The sequence below is a fragment of the Cydia amplana genome, chromosome 5 (assembly GCF_948474715.1).
Source record: "Cydia amplana chromosome 5, ilCydAmpl1.1, whole genome shotgun sequence".
Classification (NCBI taxonomy): Eukaryota; Metazoa; Arthropoda; class Insecta; order Lepidoptera; family Tortricidae; genus Cydia; species Cydia amplana.
In genome coordinates, this window is record NC_086073.1 from 18,919,986 (window position 1) to 18,939,210 (window position 19,225).

The 19,225-nt window shown below is 37.2% G+C and overlaps 1 protein-coding gene across 1 annotated transcript in view; it reads right to left on the reverse strand.

Moving 5' to 3' along the window:
- The window catches only part of LOC134648313 (uncharacterized), a 33,351-nt gene extending 27,880 nt beyond the window's left edge, over nt 1–5,471 (reverse strand). Inside the window, exon 1 of the mRNA XM_063502807.1 lies at nt 5,106–5,471. Within this exon, the coding sequence (XP_063358877.1) occupies nt 5,106–5,168 (63 nt within the window). The 5' untranslated portion in view covers nt 5,169–5,471. The remainder of the gene's footprint in view (nt 1–5,105) is intronic.
- Nucleotides 5,472–19,225: the final 13,754 nt, after the last annotated feature.

Below are 19,225 nucleotides of genomic sequence, written 5' to 3' on the forward strand. Positions count from 1 at the left end.
TTGATGCTGTGCCACAAAATGTGGTACTTATTGCATTCTTCGTAACTATTAAGCCTGTGGTTTCTTATGTAAGTGGGTGTTTCTTAAGGAATCTCAGGTCGTCACCAAAGTTGAAATAAAGGTGACCTTTCATGAACTCTATTGAAATTAGATAGTGTAGATCTACGAGGGGTGTTCAAAATATTCTCGGTATGAGAATGAAAACAAACAAGTACGAAAAGTTTGATATTTTTATTTTTCAATATACTCCCCCCCTATGTTCATACACTTAAAAGATCGATCAATTATTTTTTTTAATCCTTCATAAAAATATTTTTTATCTTTGGTGTAAAAATGCTCCTCCACTGCCGCCTTCAATGCTTCATCATCGGAAAATTTATTTCCACGCAGATCCTTTTTAAGATTGGGGAATAAAAAGAAGTCGCTGGGGGCTAAGTCCGGACTATACGGTGGGTGAGTAACAGTTTCAAACCCACATTCAACAATAGCTGCCTTGGCAATATGAGCAGTATGGACGGGGGCGTTGTCATGCAGAAGCATAACACCTTTGGTTAACTTTCCTCGCCTCTTTTCTTTGATTGCATCCTTTAATTGACGTAGAATGTTAGCGTAGTACTGTCCTGTGATATTTACACCTTTTTCTTTATAATCGATCAGTAATACTCCTTCACAATCCCAAAATATCGTGGCCATGACCTTGCCAGCTGAAGGGATGACCTTGAACTTCTTGGGATGAGCTGAACCCTTAATGTGCCACTGCATGGACTCTTGTTTACTCTCTGGGTCATAATGATGAACCCAGGTTTCATCTCCAGTAACTATTCTTTGCAGCACCTCATCAGGATTTTCACCGCACAGGTCAATAAAATCGGAACAACAAGCTACACGCATGTCTTTTTGAAGCCGAGTCAGCATTCGCGGAACCCATCTTGCACTTACTTTTGACATATTAAGATGGTCATGGATAATATCATGTACGGTACCAATAGAGAGATTGGTTACTTGTGCTATAGATTTTACCTTCACTCGACCATCTTCCAATATACGTTTTTCCACTTTATCAATATTTTCTTGTGAAGTAGCTACTACAGGCCGGCCAGGTCTAGGGTCGTCTTCAACACTCTCCCTTCCACGTTTAAACTCGCTTGACCACTTTTGAATGGTAGATAAAGAAGGAGCAGACTCACGGTAAACACAATCCATTTCCTCTTTTATGGTTTTTTGATTTTTACCTTGTTTTGTCAAGAATTTTATCACGCATCGATGTTCTAATTTAGTTAACATTGTCAATTCCCACATGATGTTCATGTTTGTTCAGCAATTGCAGAAAAACAAAAGAACATCTCGGTTCGAATTATACTTTTTTTTAATGTCAATGAATAAACCTTAGCGGCCAGTAACGAAAGAAATTTTAGAAGAGGTTGTAAGATATCAATACCGAGAATATTTTGAACGCCCCTCGTAATGTTGTAATTGTTACACATTTGGGTCATTTCAAGGTTTTGGCGTTATTTTATTTTTGCTGATAGCCTAGATTCTAGAACATGGGGTATCTATTTAAATATATTTATAACAAGACTGATTGAATCTACGGGTGACCCTAGGGCTGGCTCATTCCTAGGCCAAAGAATAGGCATAGCTACTCGTATTCAGCGTGGAAATGTAGCCAGCCTTATGGGCACCCTACCGCAGGGGACTCTAGGGGACTTAAGATAGGTGCAAGTTTCATTTCTTTATGTTATTAGTTTTAATTTATTTAGTTTCTTAATTTTAATGATACCTAGTTATAAGTCTTGTTATTGTATCTATGTCTATTCCGTTATTTATTTAAATATCCTGAATTTTAAAAGACGTTCGAACTTCGAAAGGACATGTATTTAATGAGAAGATCAATGCTCGATTTAGGTATCTATATAGAATCACTACAATGTTATTACCCTCTGTGAGTCACATACAAAGAAAACCACACATGCAGAAGTTAATTTTCTGCATGAACAACTAGATTGCTCTCTCAAACTATTTCATAATGAGCTGAAATCTTGTTAAGATTTAATTTGATATGATACATCGAACATTCTTACTGCATTAAGAGATAAAAAATTCACATTATGCAAGAGAGTTTTGATGAATTAAACTCTAGATACGATCTCTAAGTACTTTTGCTCTATCTATTCTCGAATGTATGTTTTACATATTCAGTTTGGATTGATAACGGTTGCAATTTTAGCTATAACGTTTACATAACATGGGTGCAAAGGTCACGTTCTTCATAATGGAAATTATTTGATAACTTCAGCTAAAAACGACTACATCCAATTATAAAGACTTGTTTACAATTAAAGTGTCATTAATAATTTTTGATATAAACAAAAAATGAGAAATTGTCAAAACTAAGCAATACGTGTTATTGTTTTTAACTGGATCATAATATATATTATATAATTTTTTAAGAAGGTAGGTACATATTTGGCTTATATAAGTGATTTATTGTCCGTTAGATATTTAAACGATTTCTATGTCTCACTCGTTTCTGTCATGATTCATGATTTAGCTCTTGCATGGTGACAATAATTACTCATTATTCGTCAGACGAATCCAGTAAAGATAATTACTTGCTACAAGTCCAGAAAGAAAGTCAGCATCCGCACATTTACCATATAGTTTTAAAAATGCAGAGAAACAAAACAATTGAAGGCGGTTAAGCGGGCGCCGTTGTCAAAACAAAACGTTTCACTCTCTACACATTGTGCAAATGTGCGTGTGAAGTTCAAGGCGTTAGTCTTCGGTTTAAGATTAAGGCCTGTGCACACCGGCTTGCGTGTGCGTGACGTGCACGTGCGCCTTTAAACGCGCTACAATGTTGCGCATTTTGTTTGAAAAAGTCGCTTTAAGTGGTATCCAGAAGGGACTGATCAAATCAGTCGATTTGATCAGGAAATTTGCATTCCATAGATAATTACTATGAAAATTGGCATTTATGTGTCCGCACCTGCTGATTCGATCGGAGAATTTCATCAGATTGGCGAAAAATTGTCTCATCTGGATACCACTTTACTTTTCTATGGTACCTATGGTAAGTTGCAAAGTAAGCTTGACAAATGACCAGAAACTATACTATTGAGTTGAACAACTGTTTTCACTCATTACATACAATATATATGACAAAATACCTAATACAAAGCTAACTTTTTTCATATTTATATCCTTTGGCAAATTTCATATTATGCTCAGAGTAAAATAATGTTTTTAAAAAAATGCAGAAACTTTTTAAATTGTCACCGAAACAAACAAGTGCTTTTTTTTTACTCTGCGACATTAATGGTTGAATTAAGACTTCGTATACCATACTATAATCGCATACTTTTCACTATGGGCTCCCGATTCAACTATAATGACTTTGCACTTCTGCATGCACTTCTCTGAGGTGCGGAAACATTTTGTTTGAGATGTCGTCTCTTGTTATATACCTCAATGGTCGCCGCATTCAAGAAGACGAAACCAAACAATAGAACAAAAGCATTAACGAGCCTCTTTTTCAGTAGGTAAATAGATTTGTAGAATTATTTAGGTTGTATAGTCGAAAAAGTATTATTTTTATTGACTCGTAGAAAATGTATAATATTGTATCCAATAGTGATATAATCAAGCTTTTAAATCGCGTACCTAACTCAGCAAGCTTCGTGGCCTCGCACGGTACTCGACTTAAAAGCTCTCTATTATATCACGATTGTATAAAATACTATTATACAAGCTATAAGCAAACATTTACAGTTTTGAACGTCTGTAAGTAACATAATCTGGTCGTTTGGTGAAACTTTTTACGACATTTAATGTTAATAAACACTTCAGATAATATTGCGTAATATGCCATTATGTCCGTTATTACACAAATATCGCAGAAATATGAACTTTTACGTCTTTTTAAGTCACGATCCTATGATTATGTAAATGCGTTTAGCCGGTTTTAATTACCTAGTGTGCAAATTATCTGGGTAAACTGCAGTTTTGGAAAGTGCCACACGATATGATATGGGGACTTTCTTTTATCGTAGAATCAGTAGTAAATGGGAGTAATTATACGATTACGTGACATGAACTTTCGCTTTTATATCGTGAACCTGGTAAAAAAAACTAAGAACTTTAATGTTATGAGGTAAGTAATTACCATGGCAGGTAATTAAAATTTAGTTTTATTGTTGAGAATAATTGACATAGGTAAGTGTTTATTTTATAATAAGGTCAAAGGTTAAAATGTACCTAGAAATTTAATGTTAAGAAAAACGTTTTTAAAATATGATTAAACAAAGATTAATAGTTTTTTTAAGTACCTAGGTATATTTTGACGCTCCAGTGTCCTACAACATTTTAATTTTATAATTTCAATAAGATTTACATATGTAAGCAAATTATACGTACCTAGCTCTGCTGAGACCGCATCGCCCGCACGGCCCTATTTAAATATGCTAAAATAACTTATAATTTATTTTTTATTTTCCTCGAAATACTATTTTTATAAACGAAGTTAAATATAATATAACAATAATAATAGTTTAGGTTAAGATTTTTGAGATTTTGTAATTTTAAGTTAGTTATAAATTTAGTTCGGTATTAAATGTGTATTCCAAACCTAAGGTTTGTTTTAGTATAGGTATAACAAATAGATTTTTTAGCCATACCTTGGCCATACCTAGCTTGGCAATTAAGCCATTTACGTCAGTAGAAAGTGCGGCAGATTTAAAAATGTAGGCACGACGGTCATTCTTCGACAAAAATGACGTATTTCACGCTTATTGCTAGAGTATAGTTTTCCTTTTGGATTAAAAAAAAAATAAAACAGTGGCTACTTCGATAAAAAGACGTGAAGACAAATAATAAAAACATGCATGATTACATTGTATACTTGGTGAACCAGATCTTGACAGTAGAAAAAGGCGGCAAATTTGAAAAATGTAGGCGCGAAGGGATATCGTCCCATAGAAAATTTGAATTTCGCGCCTTTTTTTACTGACAAGATTTGGTTGACCAGCTATACATACGGGATATAAACCGTTTTTATTTATTAAAAAACTAATCCTAAATTATTATTAAAAAATCACAATACTGACCCTAGGTCCGGTGATGGCGCAAACCGTATGCGCCAGCAGCAAAAACAACCATAAGCCTCTCATGGTGCACTACCAGTCATCACACAACACAGTCCACTAATCCAACAATGCACTTAATCACCAAAAATTAACAGTCTCCTTAAACGATTTAAATTAAAAAATCAAAACGTCACTAAAAACTGGCGGGAAAATTCATAGACAATTTGTTTTTATTTTACGCGTGTGGCATCGGCTGCACGCGGCGACGGTCGAATGGGCTGTATCACGAGAAGAGAGTGCGTCTCCGTTTTACCACCCCTACTCTTCGGTCCCCTACTCGTTTCGAAAGGATTCTTCAGATGAGAATATACATTCATCCGTAATTGTGGATGTTAATAGAGTGTTGCATAAAAACCTGTTTAGGAATTTTCCGTTTTTGGGTCAGTTGCGGAAGAAATGATGTGGTGAGATGGGGTCACTGGAACGATACTACTAATCATCTTATGCGATTGTATTGGATGCGATTTAAAAATATCAGGTTATCTAATTAAACCACAAATTTATTCAAACAACCTGCCTGCGATTTAACTCTTTACGTCACCTCGAATAAAATACCTATACACACCACACATTATGTACATATAGTAAAAAACATAAGTGTATACTTTAGGAAAACAGATTTAAAGTTTGGCAATGTGCAAGACGAATAAGTACATAAGTAGTCCATATTAGGGTAGGAAGGTATATTATTACTCAAGAATTTTTAAACGGAACGGGCCCATTAACGAACGGAATATTACAAATGTTCATTCAGTCGCAATTATAAAATTTTCGTGTCTTCTCACCTTTCTACTCTTAGACCATATAAGTACCTATAGCTGGTCAAGCAGATCTTGTCAGTAGAAAAAGGCGGCAATTTTGAAAAATGTAGGCGCGAAGGGATATCGTCCCATAGAAAATTTGAATTTCGCGCCGTTTTTTTACTGACATGATTTGCTTGACCAGCTTTATGTTAATTTTTGTATTGTTTTAATTATCAGAAAAAAATATAATGTTTAATGCAAAGCGCTAGGCCAATAATAGCAAAGGTCAATATGAAAAAAATGGACTCTCTAGCTCTACCCAATTTGCTATTAACATTAACACGTTAGTTCAACTACACTAGAGTAATATTCGTACTATTCGTAGTTTAATTAACACTAAAATATGAAGACAACACATTTGTGTCGAGCAGTGTAGGCACGCTGCATGTACTTAAAATGGCCATCGTTTCAACACCCTCGCATCTTGCGCTAATCTGTAACCAGATAACTGGAAACAATATCGCATCACCGCTAGAGGCGCTAGACAATAACCAGAGACAAATAGAGCCGTCATAGAGTTAAGTGGCCAGTGATATTCGCAGCTGTAAGCGGGTCTCGGGCCAACCAGTGTAGATATACCGGGTGTCTCTTGTAACACGAGCAAATAATTAATGCATATTAAATCGTACAACGGGACTTAATCGCGTCACGTCGCGTCGCGCGGATAGAGGACGTTGATGTCAAGGCCAAAGCCAGTCTTCTCCGAATCAGAATCAGAATCAGAATCAGAAATTGTTTATTGCCTATTAGGGCCCGGCCACATGTCAGCGGTGCGGCGCCGCCGCCGCCGCGCGGCGCGGCACCGCAGAAATCTGCGGCACCGCAAACCGCTCTGCGGCGACGCCCGCCGCAACGCAAAATTTTGCGGTGCCGCGCTGCGGCGCCGCAAAGCGGTGCGCGGCGCCGCGCGCGGTGCCGCAAAGCGGTGAGTTTCGCCGCGCGCGGTGCCGCCGAGCGGCGTGCGGCGCCGCAGATTTCTGCGGTGCCGCGCCGGTATTTTCTTTTGAAATGATTTGCATCTTCATTCATTATACGAAGATATGGGTTCAGCCAAAACTTTCTTTTCAATTGTTTTTTTATTTCTGCGCCTTCTTAATAGCGCTGGCAGTACACCGAGAAATTCATTAAAATGCTGCAAATGATGTTAAAGGTATGAAAATCGGTACGATTGATCTTTAGGACATTTGAAACAATTTGACCCGAAGCATAAAAAAAACGAGATGAGTTATCTTTTTTTTGTATGGAATTTAAAAAAATTGTTTCGAAACCTATCGTGTGTGGTATTAAACGAAAGGGCTTTCTGAGCCGATTACAAAAATATCATATCATTACATTTCAGTCATTTTTTTTAATTATAATAAAAATAATTTTCAAAACATACCAAGTTTGGGCTTCTCCAGATAAAATACCGCTCAATATTTTTTTGTAAAATATACCTCAAATTATACCTAATATCCTCATATCTAACCCTAAGAAAGCAATTTTGAAAATAATTACATGAAGTTTTTTTTTTTATTTTTCAATTTTACAAAGTGTGATCTATGAATCTCTCAATTAAGTATTTAAATAGACAGCATAAAATTAATATAAGTATAACGGTTTTTCCAGAAAGTCGCTTATATCTCGTAATCTATAAGTCGTAGTAAAAATTATCTATGTAAGAATTAACTGAAAAAACTCACCTTTAACCATTCATAATTTGAAATAAATTAAAAATAAAAATTTGCTATTTAATTTTTTTCGGAATAAATGCCAAAATTTTCCTTATTTTAATATATACACAAAAAATAAAAATTTCATAAAATAGCCCTACTATTCCTCGTTATAAAAAGTATACACATGAAATATTTATTTCTAAAAAATGTGAAGAAAAAAAAAATGTAGGCCTACTTTCGACCACAAGCTCACCGAATAGTATACAACGATGTATGTTACAGCTATTAGAATTACGGCGTTTGATTACGATGAGATTCCTTTTAGGATAATGAGTCCTTAGAAGCCTTAGATCATTTTAGGAAGGAGAGCCACTTTGATTTTACAATGACAATGATTTAACATGACAAAAAAAATAATTTCAGCTGACCCCCTTCAACCTCCAAATTTTCCCCTAAAATAATAAGTAAGCGGTTTTGACTTATTAATAATATTAGTGATGGTAATTGCTATAACTGTTCCAAATTTTAGATATCTTCTTCAAACGGTTTCAGAGAAAAACACATTTAACTGATTTGCAAGGCCGATGTGATCCCATAAGTGTACCGCGAACAAAGTTTGTGCGGTACACTAAAAAATTGAAAATTTAACAAATATTTTTTATTCAACAAAAATAATACTTTAAACAAGTGGAATCATATAGGACATATATGTAGGTAAACAAACCAAAAGTATACAGCTAAGACACGCGACCCGGCCACCGCGCCCCGCGCCCCACGGCCGGATGGTCAGCGACACCTTCTGCTAACTCATGAGGCCCTGGTACTTGCTCTTAGTTAAATTACAATTTTGGATATTTTTTTTTCTTGATTTTGGCCACAGTAGCCTATGGAGACTAACAAGCAACGCTAAGCGGTGTTCGTAGTCTATGGATGTTGCTATATTACGGGTGTCACATGCGCGTTTCTGACTTCTGAAGGAATTTTATTGTTTCTACTATAGAACCTAATGAATATTTTGTAAATTGGCAGCAATTCACTTAGTACTCATCTGTCAGAGATGACAATTAAAATTAGGTTGGCAACAATGTATTTCATACAATATTTTTTAAGTGGTGATTACACGAAGTATCGTAAAAGTACCAAAAAGATACTGCATGTATGCATGTAAATGTAAATATTTTCAAAATTGCTTTATTAGAATTAGATATGATGATATTAGGTATAATTTGAGGTATGTTTAACAAAAGAGAAACCCAAACTCGGTATGTTTTGAAAAATATTTTTATTATAATTTAAAAAAAATTAAGTACTCAAATGTAATGATGTGATATATTTTTGGAATCGGCTCAGAAGCCCTTTCGTTTAATACTACACACGATAGGTTTCTAAACAATTTTTTCTTAAATTTCATACAAAAAAAAGATAACGTCATAACTCCTCTCGTGTTTTAGGGTTCCGTAGCCAAATGGCAAAAAACGGAACCCTTATAGATTCGTCATGTCCGTCTGTCTGTCTGTCTGTCTGTCCGTCCGTATGTCACAGTCACTTTTCTCCAAAACTATGCTATTGAAACTTGGTAAGTAGATGTATTCTGTGAACCGCATTAAGATTTTCACACAAAAATAGAAAAAAAACAATAAATTTTGGGGGTTCCCCATACTTAGAACTGAAACTCAAAAAAATTTTTTTCATCAAACCCATACGTGTGGGGTATGGCTATGGATAGGTCTTCAAAAATAATGATATTGAGGTTTCTAATATCATTTTTTTCTAAACTGAATAGTTTGCGCGAGAGACACTTCCAAAGTGGTAAAATGTGTGTCCCCCCCCCCTGTAACTTCTATAATAAGAGAATAATAAAACTAAAAAAATATATGATTACCATGTAAACTTCCACCGAAAATTGGTTTGAACGAGATCTAGTAAGTAGTTTTTTTTAATACGTCATAAATCGCCTAAATACGGAACCCTTCATGGGCGAGTCCGACTCGCACTTGGCCGCTTTTTTTATTTGTTGGTGCTTCGGGTCAAATTGTTTCAAATGTCCTAAAGATCAATCGTACCGATTTTCATACCTTTAACACCATTTGCAGCGTTTTTCGGCGAACCGCTATCGCTATAACAACAGCAAGAGCAGAACACGTGTGAAGGGATCCATGTCTGATTAAACAACTGGTAGTCGAATTTTATTCTTTACTATGCAGCGTGGCATCGCACGCGGCGCCGCACGCCGCTTGGCGGCACCGCGCGCGGCGAAACTCACCGCTTTGCGGCACCGCGCGCAGCGAAACGCACCGCTTTGCGGCACCGCAAAATTTTGCGTTGCGGCGGGCGTCGCCGCAGATTTCTGCGGTGCCGCGCCGCGCGGCGGCGGCGGCGCCGCACCGCTGACATGTGGCCGGGCCCTTAGTGTTTACATCTTTCGGTTCCCGCAGGATTGTGTCAGCTAACTTGTGTCTAAAAAAGATCTGTGTAAGCTGAAGGTGTCATGTCACAAGTGATGAGTTAAAGATGTTAGTATTTGTGTTTCATATGTTACACTTTTATATTTTATTTTATTCTAAGAGGACGAGGAGCCGCCGCCCCGGGAGGCCAACGTCTCATGTCTTTATTAATAGTATACTCTATTTCACCGATTCTTTTGTTTTTTAGTAGTGGGTTAAATTCTCCGTGCGCCAGGTAAGCGTCGCCAGGTGTGTTCAGGTCTTCTATTCCCAGCGATGCGATCTTGGCCAGCATTTTGTAATTCAGGTCGGCGGCTCGGAGGTGCCATGCTTCTAGATCTGTCATTTCCCAGAGCGTCTCTGTGGGTAGACGTCTAGGGAATCTTCTCCGAGCCCACGGGGACATCGCCGCCCTCGAAACGTCGGAGGTAAATCTTAAAACTTAAATAGGTACGCGATTAAGTCCCGTTGTACAATTTAATAATGTGTAAAAATCGTGAAAGTTTAAATTAGAATTAAAACATACATTGTACTCCTCATATCAAACGATAAAACGTTTGTTTAAAAACCGGCCAGTTGCGAGTCGGACTCGCCCATTGAGGGTTCCGTACAAATTTAACTATTTTTTTTTTACAAATTTACTGTTTTCAGATTTTTTCATGTATTTAAGTATAGTGCAAGACGAGATTACTTGCCAAATTTCAGTTCTAGGTGTAGGTCATTTTAACTGGTCGATTAGAATATTCTCAGGGCCGTAGGTACCTACTGGGTCCAAGTGTGCAAAACGATGGGAATAAGTTGCCGGTTTAACGACGCACATGATAGGCTTGCAAAATTGCGCTTAAATGGTATAAAATGGGTATTGCACTCCAATTAGGAGCTGTGAGACATGGTATTCTTTTCTACATGGCACAATGGTAGGAGGCCTATTCTCATATGTCTACGACATGTAGATACCTAGTGAGATTATAACACCGCGTCTGACAATATTTCATAATGCAGATAAGCGCCGATGGATAAGGTGAATCTTCTGTCTTGTATTCGTTTTTCTTTCACACATTTGTTCTGTTTATCCTCTCTAGACTGTATCATGTACCTAGTTTGTATAAATACTGTATATTATAAATTTCACAGTGTATTAGTTCGAAGTAATGCTGAGTAATATTTTTTTTAATAAGTAAAAAAAAAATAGGTACTAAAAGTAGCCTACTAAAATATATGTCAAAGTTTTTATATTTGGACGTTTGTCTCTGTTACGCAAAAACGGCTTAACGGATTTCTTTGAAACTTAGCACACAGTTAGTTTTTAATCTGGAGAAAATCATAGGATTATTTTTATTCCGGAATTCATCAGCAAAAGATAAGCAATTGGTTTGCTATTTTGTATTTTTATGTAACGACTTTGACACGACTCGGAGACACGTCATCGTATCATATCAATAACTAAACCATAGCAGATTTTAAAATTTGGTACAAGGAACGTTAGATATTTGGTGGAACTCGATGGCAAAATATCCAACGTTCCAGAATCGGCGCCCCATTGTGTTCATGCTACATTACATTTCAAAACGCTATCTCGTTGATTAACGATTTTACCATAAGATTCGCTTACAAAAGGGTTTGTTCGTTTGTTGCAATTAAAATTACAGTTTTGTGCAATTCTTTACACTTCACTCGACTGACACGGTTGGTGTTGATGCCTTAATTAAAGTAAGTTTTCATAATTAATGTCATTAACGGTTCTAACGCGATTAAAAATTTAATTATTTTACCTTTTTTCCGACGTTTCAGCCAGGTGGCACTAGCTAATAATGACAATAATGGCATAATTAATGACATCAATAAATTTCATTTTTGGTACAAGCTTTTATCGCTGACTGTACTTTTCTTACGACGGACAACTAATACTCATCGAGACAATTCTAAAAACCCCTAACACAATTAGGTTGCGTTCCTATGGCTACATCCTGTCTCCATCATCAGATCAGCTCGATGGTACCATAATATTGCATTGTCACCCGACTTACATATGTATGCAAAATTTCAGCTCAATCGGAAACCGGGAAGTGGATCAAATTTAACTTGCAAGATTCCATTTCACAGTTAGTTATACAGGTCGACCTAATAAAAGCTTGTTAAAAATATTTAGTTGCATGTGAAGTTAATATACTTACAAGTATATAGTTACCTATTAATTATATATAACAAATGCTCCAGAACCTTGGTAATTTGTACCATTAGTTAGAGTCAGACCGACATTTTGTAACGATTTTGATAGTACACGCAGTGCATGTGTTATTTTAAACGTCAAACTTCTATGAAATTATGTGCTATCAAAATCGTTGCAGACTTACCTCGGTCTAACTCTAAATCTAATTGTGGCATATTTTTGTATTTGTAGTAGGCGTGTGTCATATGTAAGTATTATAAATAAAATATTTCTTAGTAGCTACTATCAATAGAATAACGTCTGTCAACAGATCAAAGTAGCGGAACTTAATAGGCATTCGATTCGACCGATTTCAATGCGTACATTTATTCACCCGTTACACCATAATGACTCTTATTTAAAAGAAATGAAGAACTAAGAAACAGTACCTTAAGTTATTACTTTAATTGCGAAATGCAATTGAAGCGTTTGAAATCAAATGATGAATTATAATCGCGTTAAATTACACAGAAATTTCAATATCAGTTCTAGGTATGATTGCGTTTTGATAAAGTGCGAAATCCTGCTGAGGTACGTAGAAATCTGTTTTAAGAATTGTATGTTTGTGAATTGCAAAAAAAAATGTACCTACATAAATACTTAGCTACTAAACAAATCTAGAAGTTCGTGATCAGTGTGTTTATTTTTTTAATTAATTGGCCAGTTGTGTTTATTAAAAAAAATCTTTGTATCTACCTACTTGTCATTAGAAGTCCTTAATGCATTTGTATTTTGTATTAGCATGTCTTTTTATTGTCTTCTTCACCATTTTCGCCTAAACGGCTGCTAAATTTATTTTGATATATCTATAATAAATAAATAATAATTGCGGAGAATCAAGAAAATAAAGAATCTCATAGATAATTTTGTTGCCCAGCCGACTAGGTACATGTTATGATGGTGCATATCACTTACTCAAAAATATCTACCATAGTTCTTAACTAGCTGACATAAGAGCTATGGGACATATTTTTGAGTATGATATTTTTACACGTGACTGTACCTAATATAAGATAATAAAGAAGCGCGAATAACATGCGAAAAATTAATTTCGCTAAATTAATTTCGTAACCGTTAAAGATTGGCAACTGTTAGTCGATCAGGGGGTCCAGGACACATTCGTCACTCTCACAAAAACTTACATTATTAGGTCACTTTCGGCACTAGTGACGAATGTGTACTTAGATTTGGAAACAGGTAGCTCGTAAAAATTGCAAAACATATCACTTATGTAAGACAATTTATACCGATTGTGTTGAAGAAGTGTCGTTATCGTCTGCCACCTGTCAGTTATTATTACTTTTTTTTAATTATTACGGCTACCACCAGTTTAACAATGACATATTCGCTAGCGTGTGCGTACTTTGTGACTGGTCGTATGCCTATTGCATAATATTAACCTTAAATTGTCATTACAAAACTCAGAAACTAGAAAGAAATACCTTGAATACTAAAATCCCCTTCAGTCGCGTATTTCATACATGATTCCAATGAATAATGTAACAATTACAACTTGAAGCACACATTTCCATATTTTACCACTTGTGGTTTCATTTAATATATAACCCACTATAAAATTTTCGCTATTTAGATTAATAAATTGCGTAAGATAATCATCTCAAGTTGAAACTAACCTAAATGCGTGAACCTTTGGATGACATTGACAGTTTGACGTTCGGTCGTACGGAAGTCTGAACTCCTAGTACAGCGTTAATACGAACAATCCAAAACTCGTAAGATTTTAAATTTCCCGCTATGTTTGGCTACTAATAAACATAAAGTACTTCAATACGGGAGTGTTTTTCGGAAAGAAACTAAAAGTATCTCAAAGTTAAATAATGCTTACAAATTCGTACGTGTAGAGGAGCCATAAAACGTTCCCTTTTATTGTAATTTAGTCTACTCAAACTGACTACCCTACTATTGCCTATGAATGTGTGCGTAGACGTCATTGAAAATATCTCCGTCTTTCTCTAAAAACGCAAGCGGGAAAGGGATAGATCTTGGTAACATCGAACTTTACGAATGTGAACCTTAATATTACGGTCGTATGGCTTAGTAAACAAAATAGGACTTAGGATCTTTCTTCACGAAGCAAGCGTCGGCACACGCCACGAGACAAATCACCTCTTCCTCGGTTCTGGTATCCTGGTATTTTTAGAATAACAGTTGTCTCTACATGTCGCTAGTATGTCGCTAATAGATCGCCAGTATGTCCATGTCGCCAATAGGTCGCCATTACGTCTCATGTCGCCAATAGGTCACCCGTGTGTTGTAAGAGCTCCAGTAAGTCGCCGTTACGTCGCCGTTACGTCGTTGTTATGTCGCTGTTATGTCGCCGTTATGTCGCCGTTATGTCGCCACTATGTCGCCGTTATGTCGCCACCATGTCGCCGTTATGTCGCCACTATGTCGCCGTTATGTCGCCACTATGTCGCCAATATGTCGTTGTTATGACCCCAGTCATAGGTCCCTAATATGTCGCCATTATGTCGCCTGTCGCCAATAGGTCGCCGTTGCGTCGCCTGTCGCTAATAGGTCGCCAATATGCCGCCTGTCGTCAATAGGTCGCCAGTACGTCGCCTGTCGCCGATAGGTCGCCGTTGCGTCGCTTGTCGCCAGTATGTCGCAAGTCACCAATAGGTCGCCGTTACGTCGCATGTCGCCAATAGGTCGCCAGTGTATCGTAAGATCACCAGTAAGTCACATGTCGCCGTTATGTCGCCAATATGTCGCCGTTATGTCGCCAATATGTCGCCGTTATGTCGCCGATATGTCGCCGTTATGTCGCCGATATGTCGCCAATATGTCGCCAATATGTCGCCAATATGTCGCCAATACGTCACTGTTATGACCCTAGCCATAGGTCCCTAATATGTCGCCAGTACGTCGCCTGTCGCCAATAGGTCGCCGTTGAGTCGCCTGTCGCTAATAGGTCGCCAATATGCCGCCTGTCGTCAATAGGTCGCCAATACGTCGCATGTCGCCAATAGGTCGCCGTTACTTCGCATGTCTCCAATAGGTCGTCGTTACGTCGCTTGTCGCCAACAGGTCGCCAATACGTCGCCGTTACGTCGCCAATACGTCGCCGATTGTGTCGCCAATGGGTCGCCAGTAAGGGGTATAAAAGGCAGGTGCGCGCCGCGAGCGATTCATTCATTCTTCAACCATCGGCTAGCAGTGACTCTGGTTCTCGGGCGTTTAAATATTCGGTGAGCAAAGTTCCTCTACTACTGTTACTATGTTTGTTTTCGCTTGGAATTATCCTGGTGAATTTAAACGTGGAAATGGTGTCTGTGTTTGGTTTTACGGGGACAATATCGTCGTAAAGCTGATCTTAGACTTTTGTGGAGATTCTTTGTTACCGTGTACGGGATTTAAATATAGTGAAGTTTCCTACGCAGTGTTTTTCTAAGTGCCGTCACGTTATGCAGGGACAATATCGTTGCATAACAGGGACTTGGAAAGCGTGTCTGTGTTTGGTTTTACGGGGACAATATCGTCGTAAAACTGAGCTCAGGCTATTGCGGGGATTCTTTGCTACTGTGTGTAGTTATAGTGAAGTTTTCTACACTGTGTTTTCTAAGTGCCGTCACGTTATGCAGGGACAATATCGTTGCATAGCAGGGACTTGGAAAACGTGTCTGTGTTTGGTTTTATGGGGACAATATCGTCATAAAACTGAACTTAGATAATGGTGTCTAAGGGAATTTCACTTCTGTGTTTAGTTAGTTTAATTTTGTGTGGAGTTTGGTTCGTAAAATAGAACCTAGTTATTTTAGTGTTTTACTATGGGGTCTTTTGCTATATAGTTTAAAACCAGATCATTGTTTGGACTGACTGTTTGTCCGGCTGGACCGCTCACCCCTTGCGGTGTTAAATGTGAGCTGTCTAGGAGTCTTTTTGTTCCAAGATGAGGGTTATCTTGGCACCTTCTCTTTACCAACATAGAAGATGAAAAACGTCTCCCTCCTTAGCTCCCTCCTTATTTATACCACTTATATACATAATAGGGACCTGTCTTACCCATGTTGCCACCCTGCCTTTGTGCAACCCGCCATGGGGGGAGACAAGCCCACGAGCTGTTAGGTTGCATTCTCGGAATCGCTCGCCGAACTCTTACAGCTTCTTAGTAGGGATACACTTGCGTATATTCCAAAGTACCAGGTCGATGGTAAGTACGAACTGTGCTTTGGTTATACTAGAGTAGGGACAAAGGGTAGGTTTAGGGTAAATTCACACACTAATTATTCGGAATTTAGGGTTCATTTTAGTCTTGGTCTGTAAAACTGATATATTTCTCCTTTTAAAGGACTTCAACTAAAGTCTCGCTATACTAAAATTTCGCGTAAATAGGTATAGGGTTCCAATTGCTTAAATCTTCCAATATTCTAATTTATTTGGGGAAAATAATTAATGTAAAATCTTATCTCTATTTTTATTTATGAAATTCTGGTTTTCTGGTGTAAAGACGAGGTACTGAGTATTAAAATCATGTTTCTAAGGTATTTACACAATAAAATCATAAATATCAAGCTGGGATTAGGAACACAGTCTATTCGGAGATAGAAAATCGACGTCTAGCTGTTTTAGGGAACCTTTGGCAGGCAAGAGTAATCCAAAGGATGATTTGAGTGAAATAATGCTCATCTTGATATTTCAGTCTCATAAAATATAGTATATTTTTAACAAATAAACTTAGTACTTCGTTTATACTTCTAAAAGACTAGAAATACAGTTTATATTTTAGTTCTGGGGAATGGAAATGGGATTCGCATCCCTAGTTTTTGAAATAAAAAAGAATAGTAATTTTGATGACTGATGGATACTTTGACACTTCTTTCCATAGCCATCTAGGTACGCATAGGTTCCGAAGTGTTGGTCATAGCCCGTCTGGCTAAAGAGTAGGGTAGGAGTTCCAATTGACCTTGCTGATTGGACTAGGAGCCCCCAGTCCTGCATCGAGCGTATGGGTAGCATATTTCGTATAGAAGCTGGTAGATAATAATATTAAATGCTAGGGTGTAAATGGGCTTACCCCAGGAGTGCTACTCATATGTTATCCCGGAGGCTTAATAGATTGTAGCAGGCTTTTACCAACCCCATTTTTAAACTCATTTTACCAAATATATTTCTTTTATATCAGTATCATCATATATGCTGCATTTACCTAAATAATATCATTTGAAGTAAAATATAACTCCATTTACATTTCACTAATAAATTATAGTGACTTTCGGTACTATTTCTGTAATTTAATAAATTATTCTAGCAAGTTATTCGTTAACATCATAATAAAATGTGCTTCCAATATCATAATGTATTTTTCCTACAGTCCAGGTAATTGTAAATAAAGTCAGAGTCCAAAATTTCGCTGATACTCATTAAAGAACTTAGGGTACCGCGGTTCACTTCGAGGGGTCCTAACGCTAGACTAGACGATCACGACTAAATCACATGGCCAAATTTCAGGGGTAAATCTAAAGGGGGGTTCATATTAAGGTTAGTTAAGTAAGTGAGTAAGTTAAGGTAGTGGGAGGTTACAACTTTCTATGCATCTCGCTCGTACCCGCATATTAGTGCGAGCAAGATGTAGTACTTAAGGAAATTCCGTTATAAAAAATAGGTAGTTTCCAAAACCGGCCAAGTGCGTGCGGGCCAAGCATAATGGAAGGTACTTCTAATCTTAGACACAGAATAAATAATAGTACATATATGGCCGCTAGCTGGCGACAGCACCACGCGCGGCTTATGGCCTTCCCCAAAATTGGGGTGGAACGGATGTACTTTTAGCTACCTGTAGCAAAGCGACGAAATCGCGGAGTGAGCCACGCCTGCCCTAGAGAAGCACGAGGTCCGCTAAGCAACGTCATTCCAAATATAGATTCAGGTACAAATTAAAAAACAAAAACAACGGGTTGCACTCCGGGAGTGCCGGCAGAAATGAAAACTCAATGACATTTAGTAACAGTTTTTCGATCAGATTACGTGTCCGTCTTACGAATTTTCAATCTGTCGAATCTGTCGGTCAGGTGACCTGTCGCGAGTTTAACATTTTTTTCCCACCTCAAAAAGTGCACAGTGCCGCTAAAGAAGTTTTCACTTCAAAAATCTATCGTCTGACCCTTTGACTCCAACTTTGATGGCAAAATACTTATAAAAACATAAAACTTAAAATGGCACTCTAATTACAAATACCACAGTACCAGTTCCCAGTTAACGTTTTATTAATTGTCATTACCTTATCCGATACGTACGTACGTAAGTTACGTAAGTAACATGCGGTCGCGTTCGAGATGATGCACCATTTCCACATATCAGGTTTCTCTAGACTACACTTGCGACACATTCGAATAGCTATCGTTTACGTCTAGGTATAGAAAACAGCATTACCTTCTATTACGTATGTTGTTAAAAAGGCCAGAAAAGAATTTGTTAACTTAACTTATGCAAATGTCAAAATTTACCCACGATTAAATTAATTAATTAATGTTCAATTTGGTAACCAAGTTGTTGCCATAAGTTTCGTATGACCTTGGATCGAAAGAGATGTTCTTATTACAAACCAAATAAGTATCTGTAACAAATACAACCCTCTTACATTAAACATACGATTGAATTTAATGCCCGCACTGAAAGTATTTTCACGTTTAATTAAAAGCGTATTTGATATTCGATTGCTATATTGTTATAAAGAGCCATTGCAGTAACTTATAGCTATATCGGGTATTTGTAACCGATATGGCTTTTACTAATTAAAAAAAACTCGCAAATGTTTAAGTCAGTTAGTAGGTAGGAGTTAGGAACATCTTCGGACATCCCTAAGAACTTCGTAAAATAAAAATGAGACAACTTGTAAAGAGTTTCTAGATTTGTTAAGAGGAAAGGGGACGACTGCTCCTCCCTGCAAGCGTACAATTATAAGAATTAGGAGCGAAAAACTAATTTCATACAAATTTTTAAATGCTTC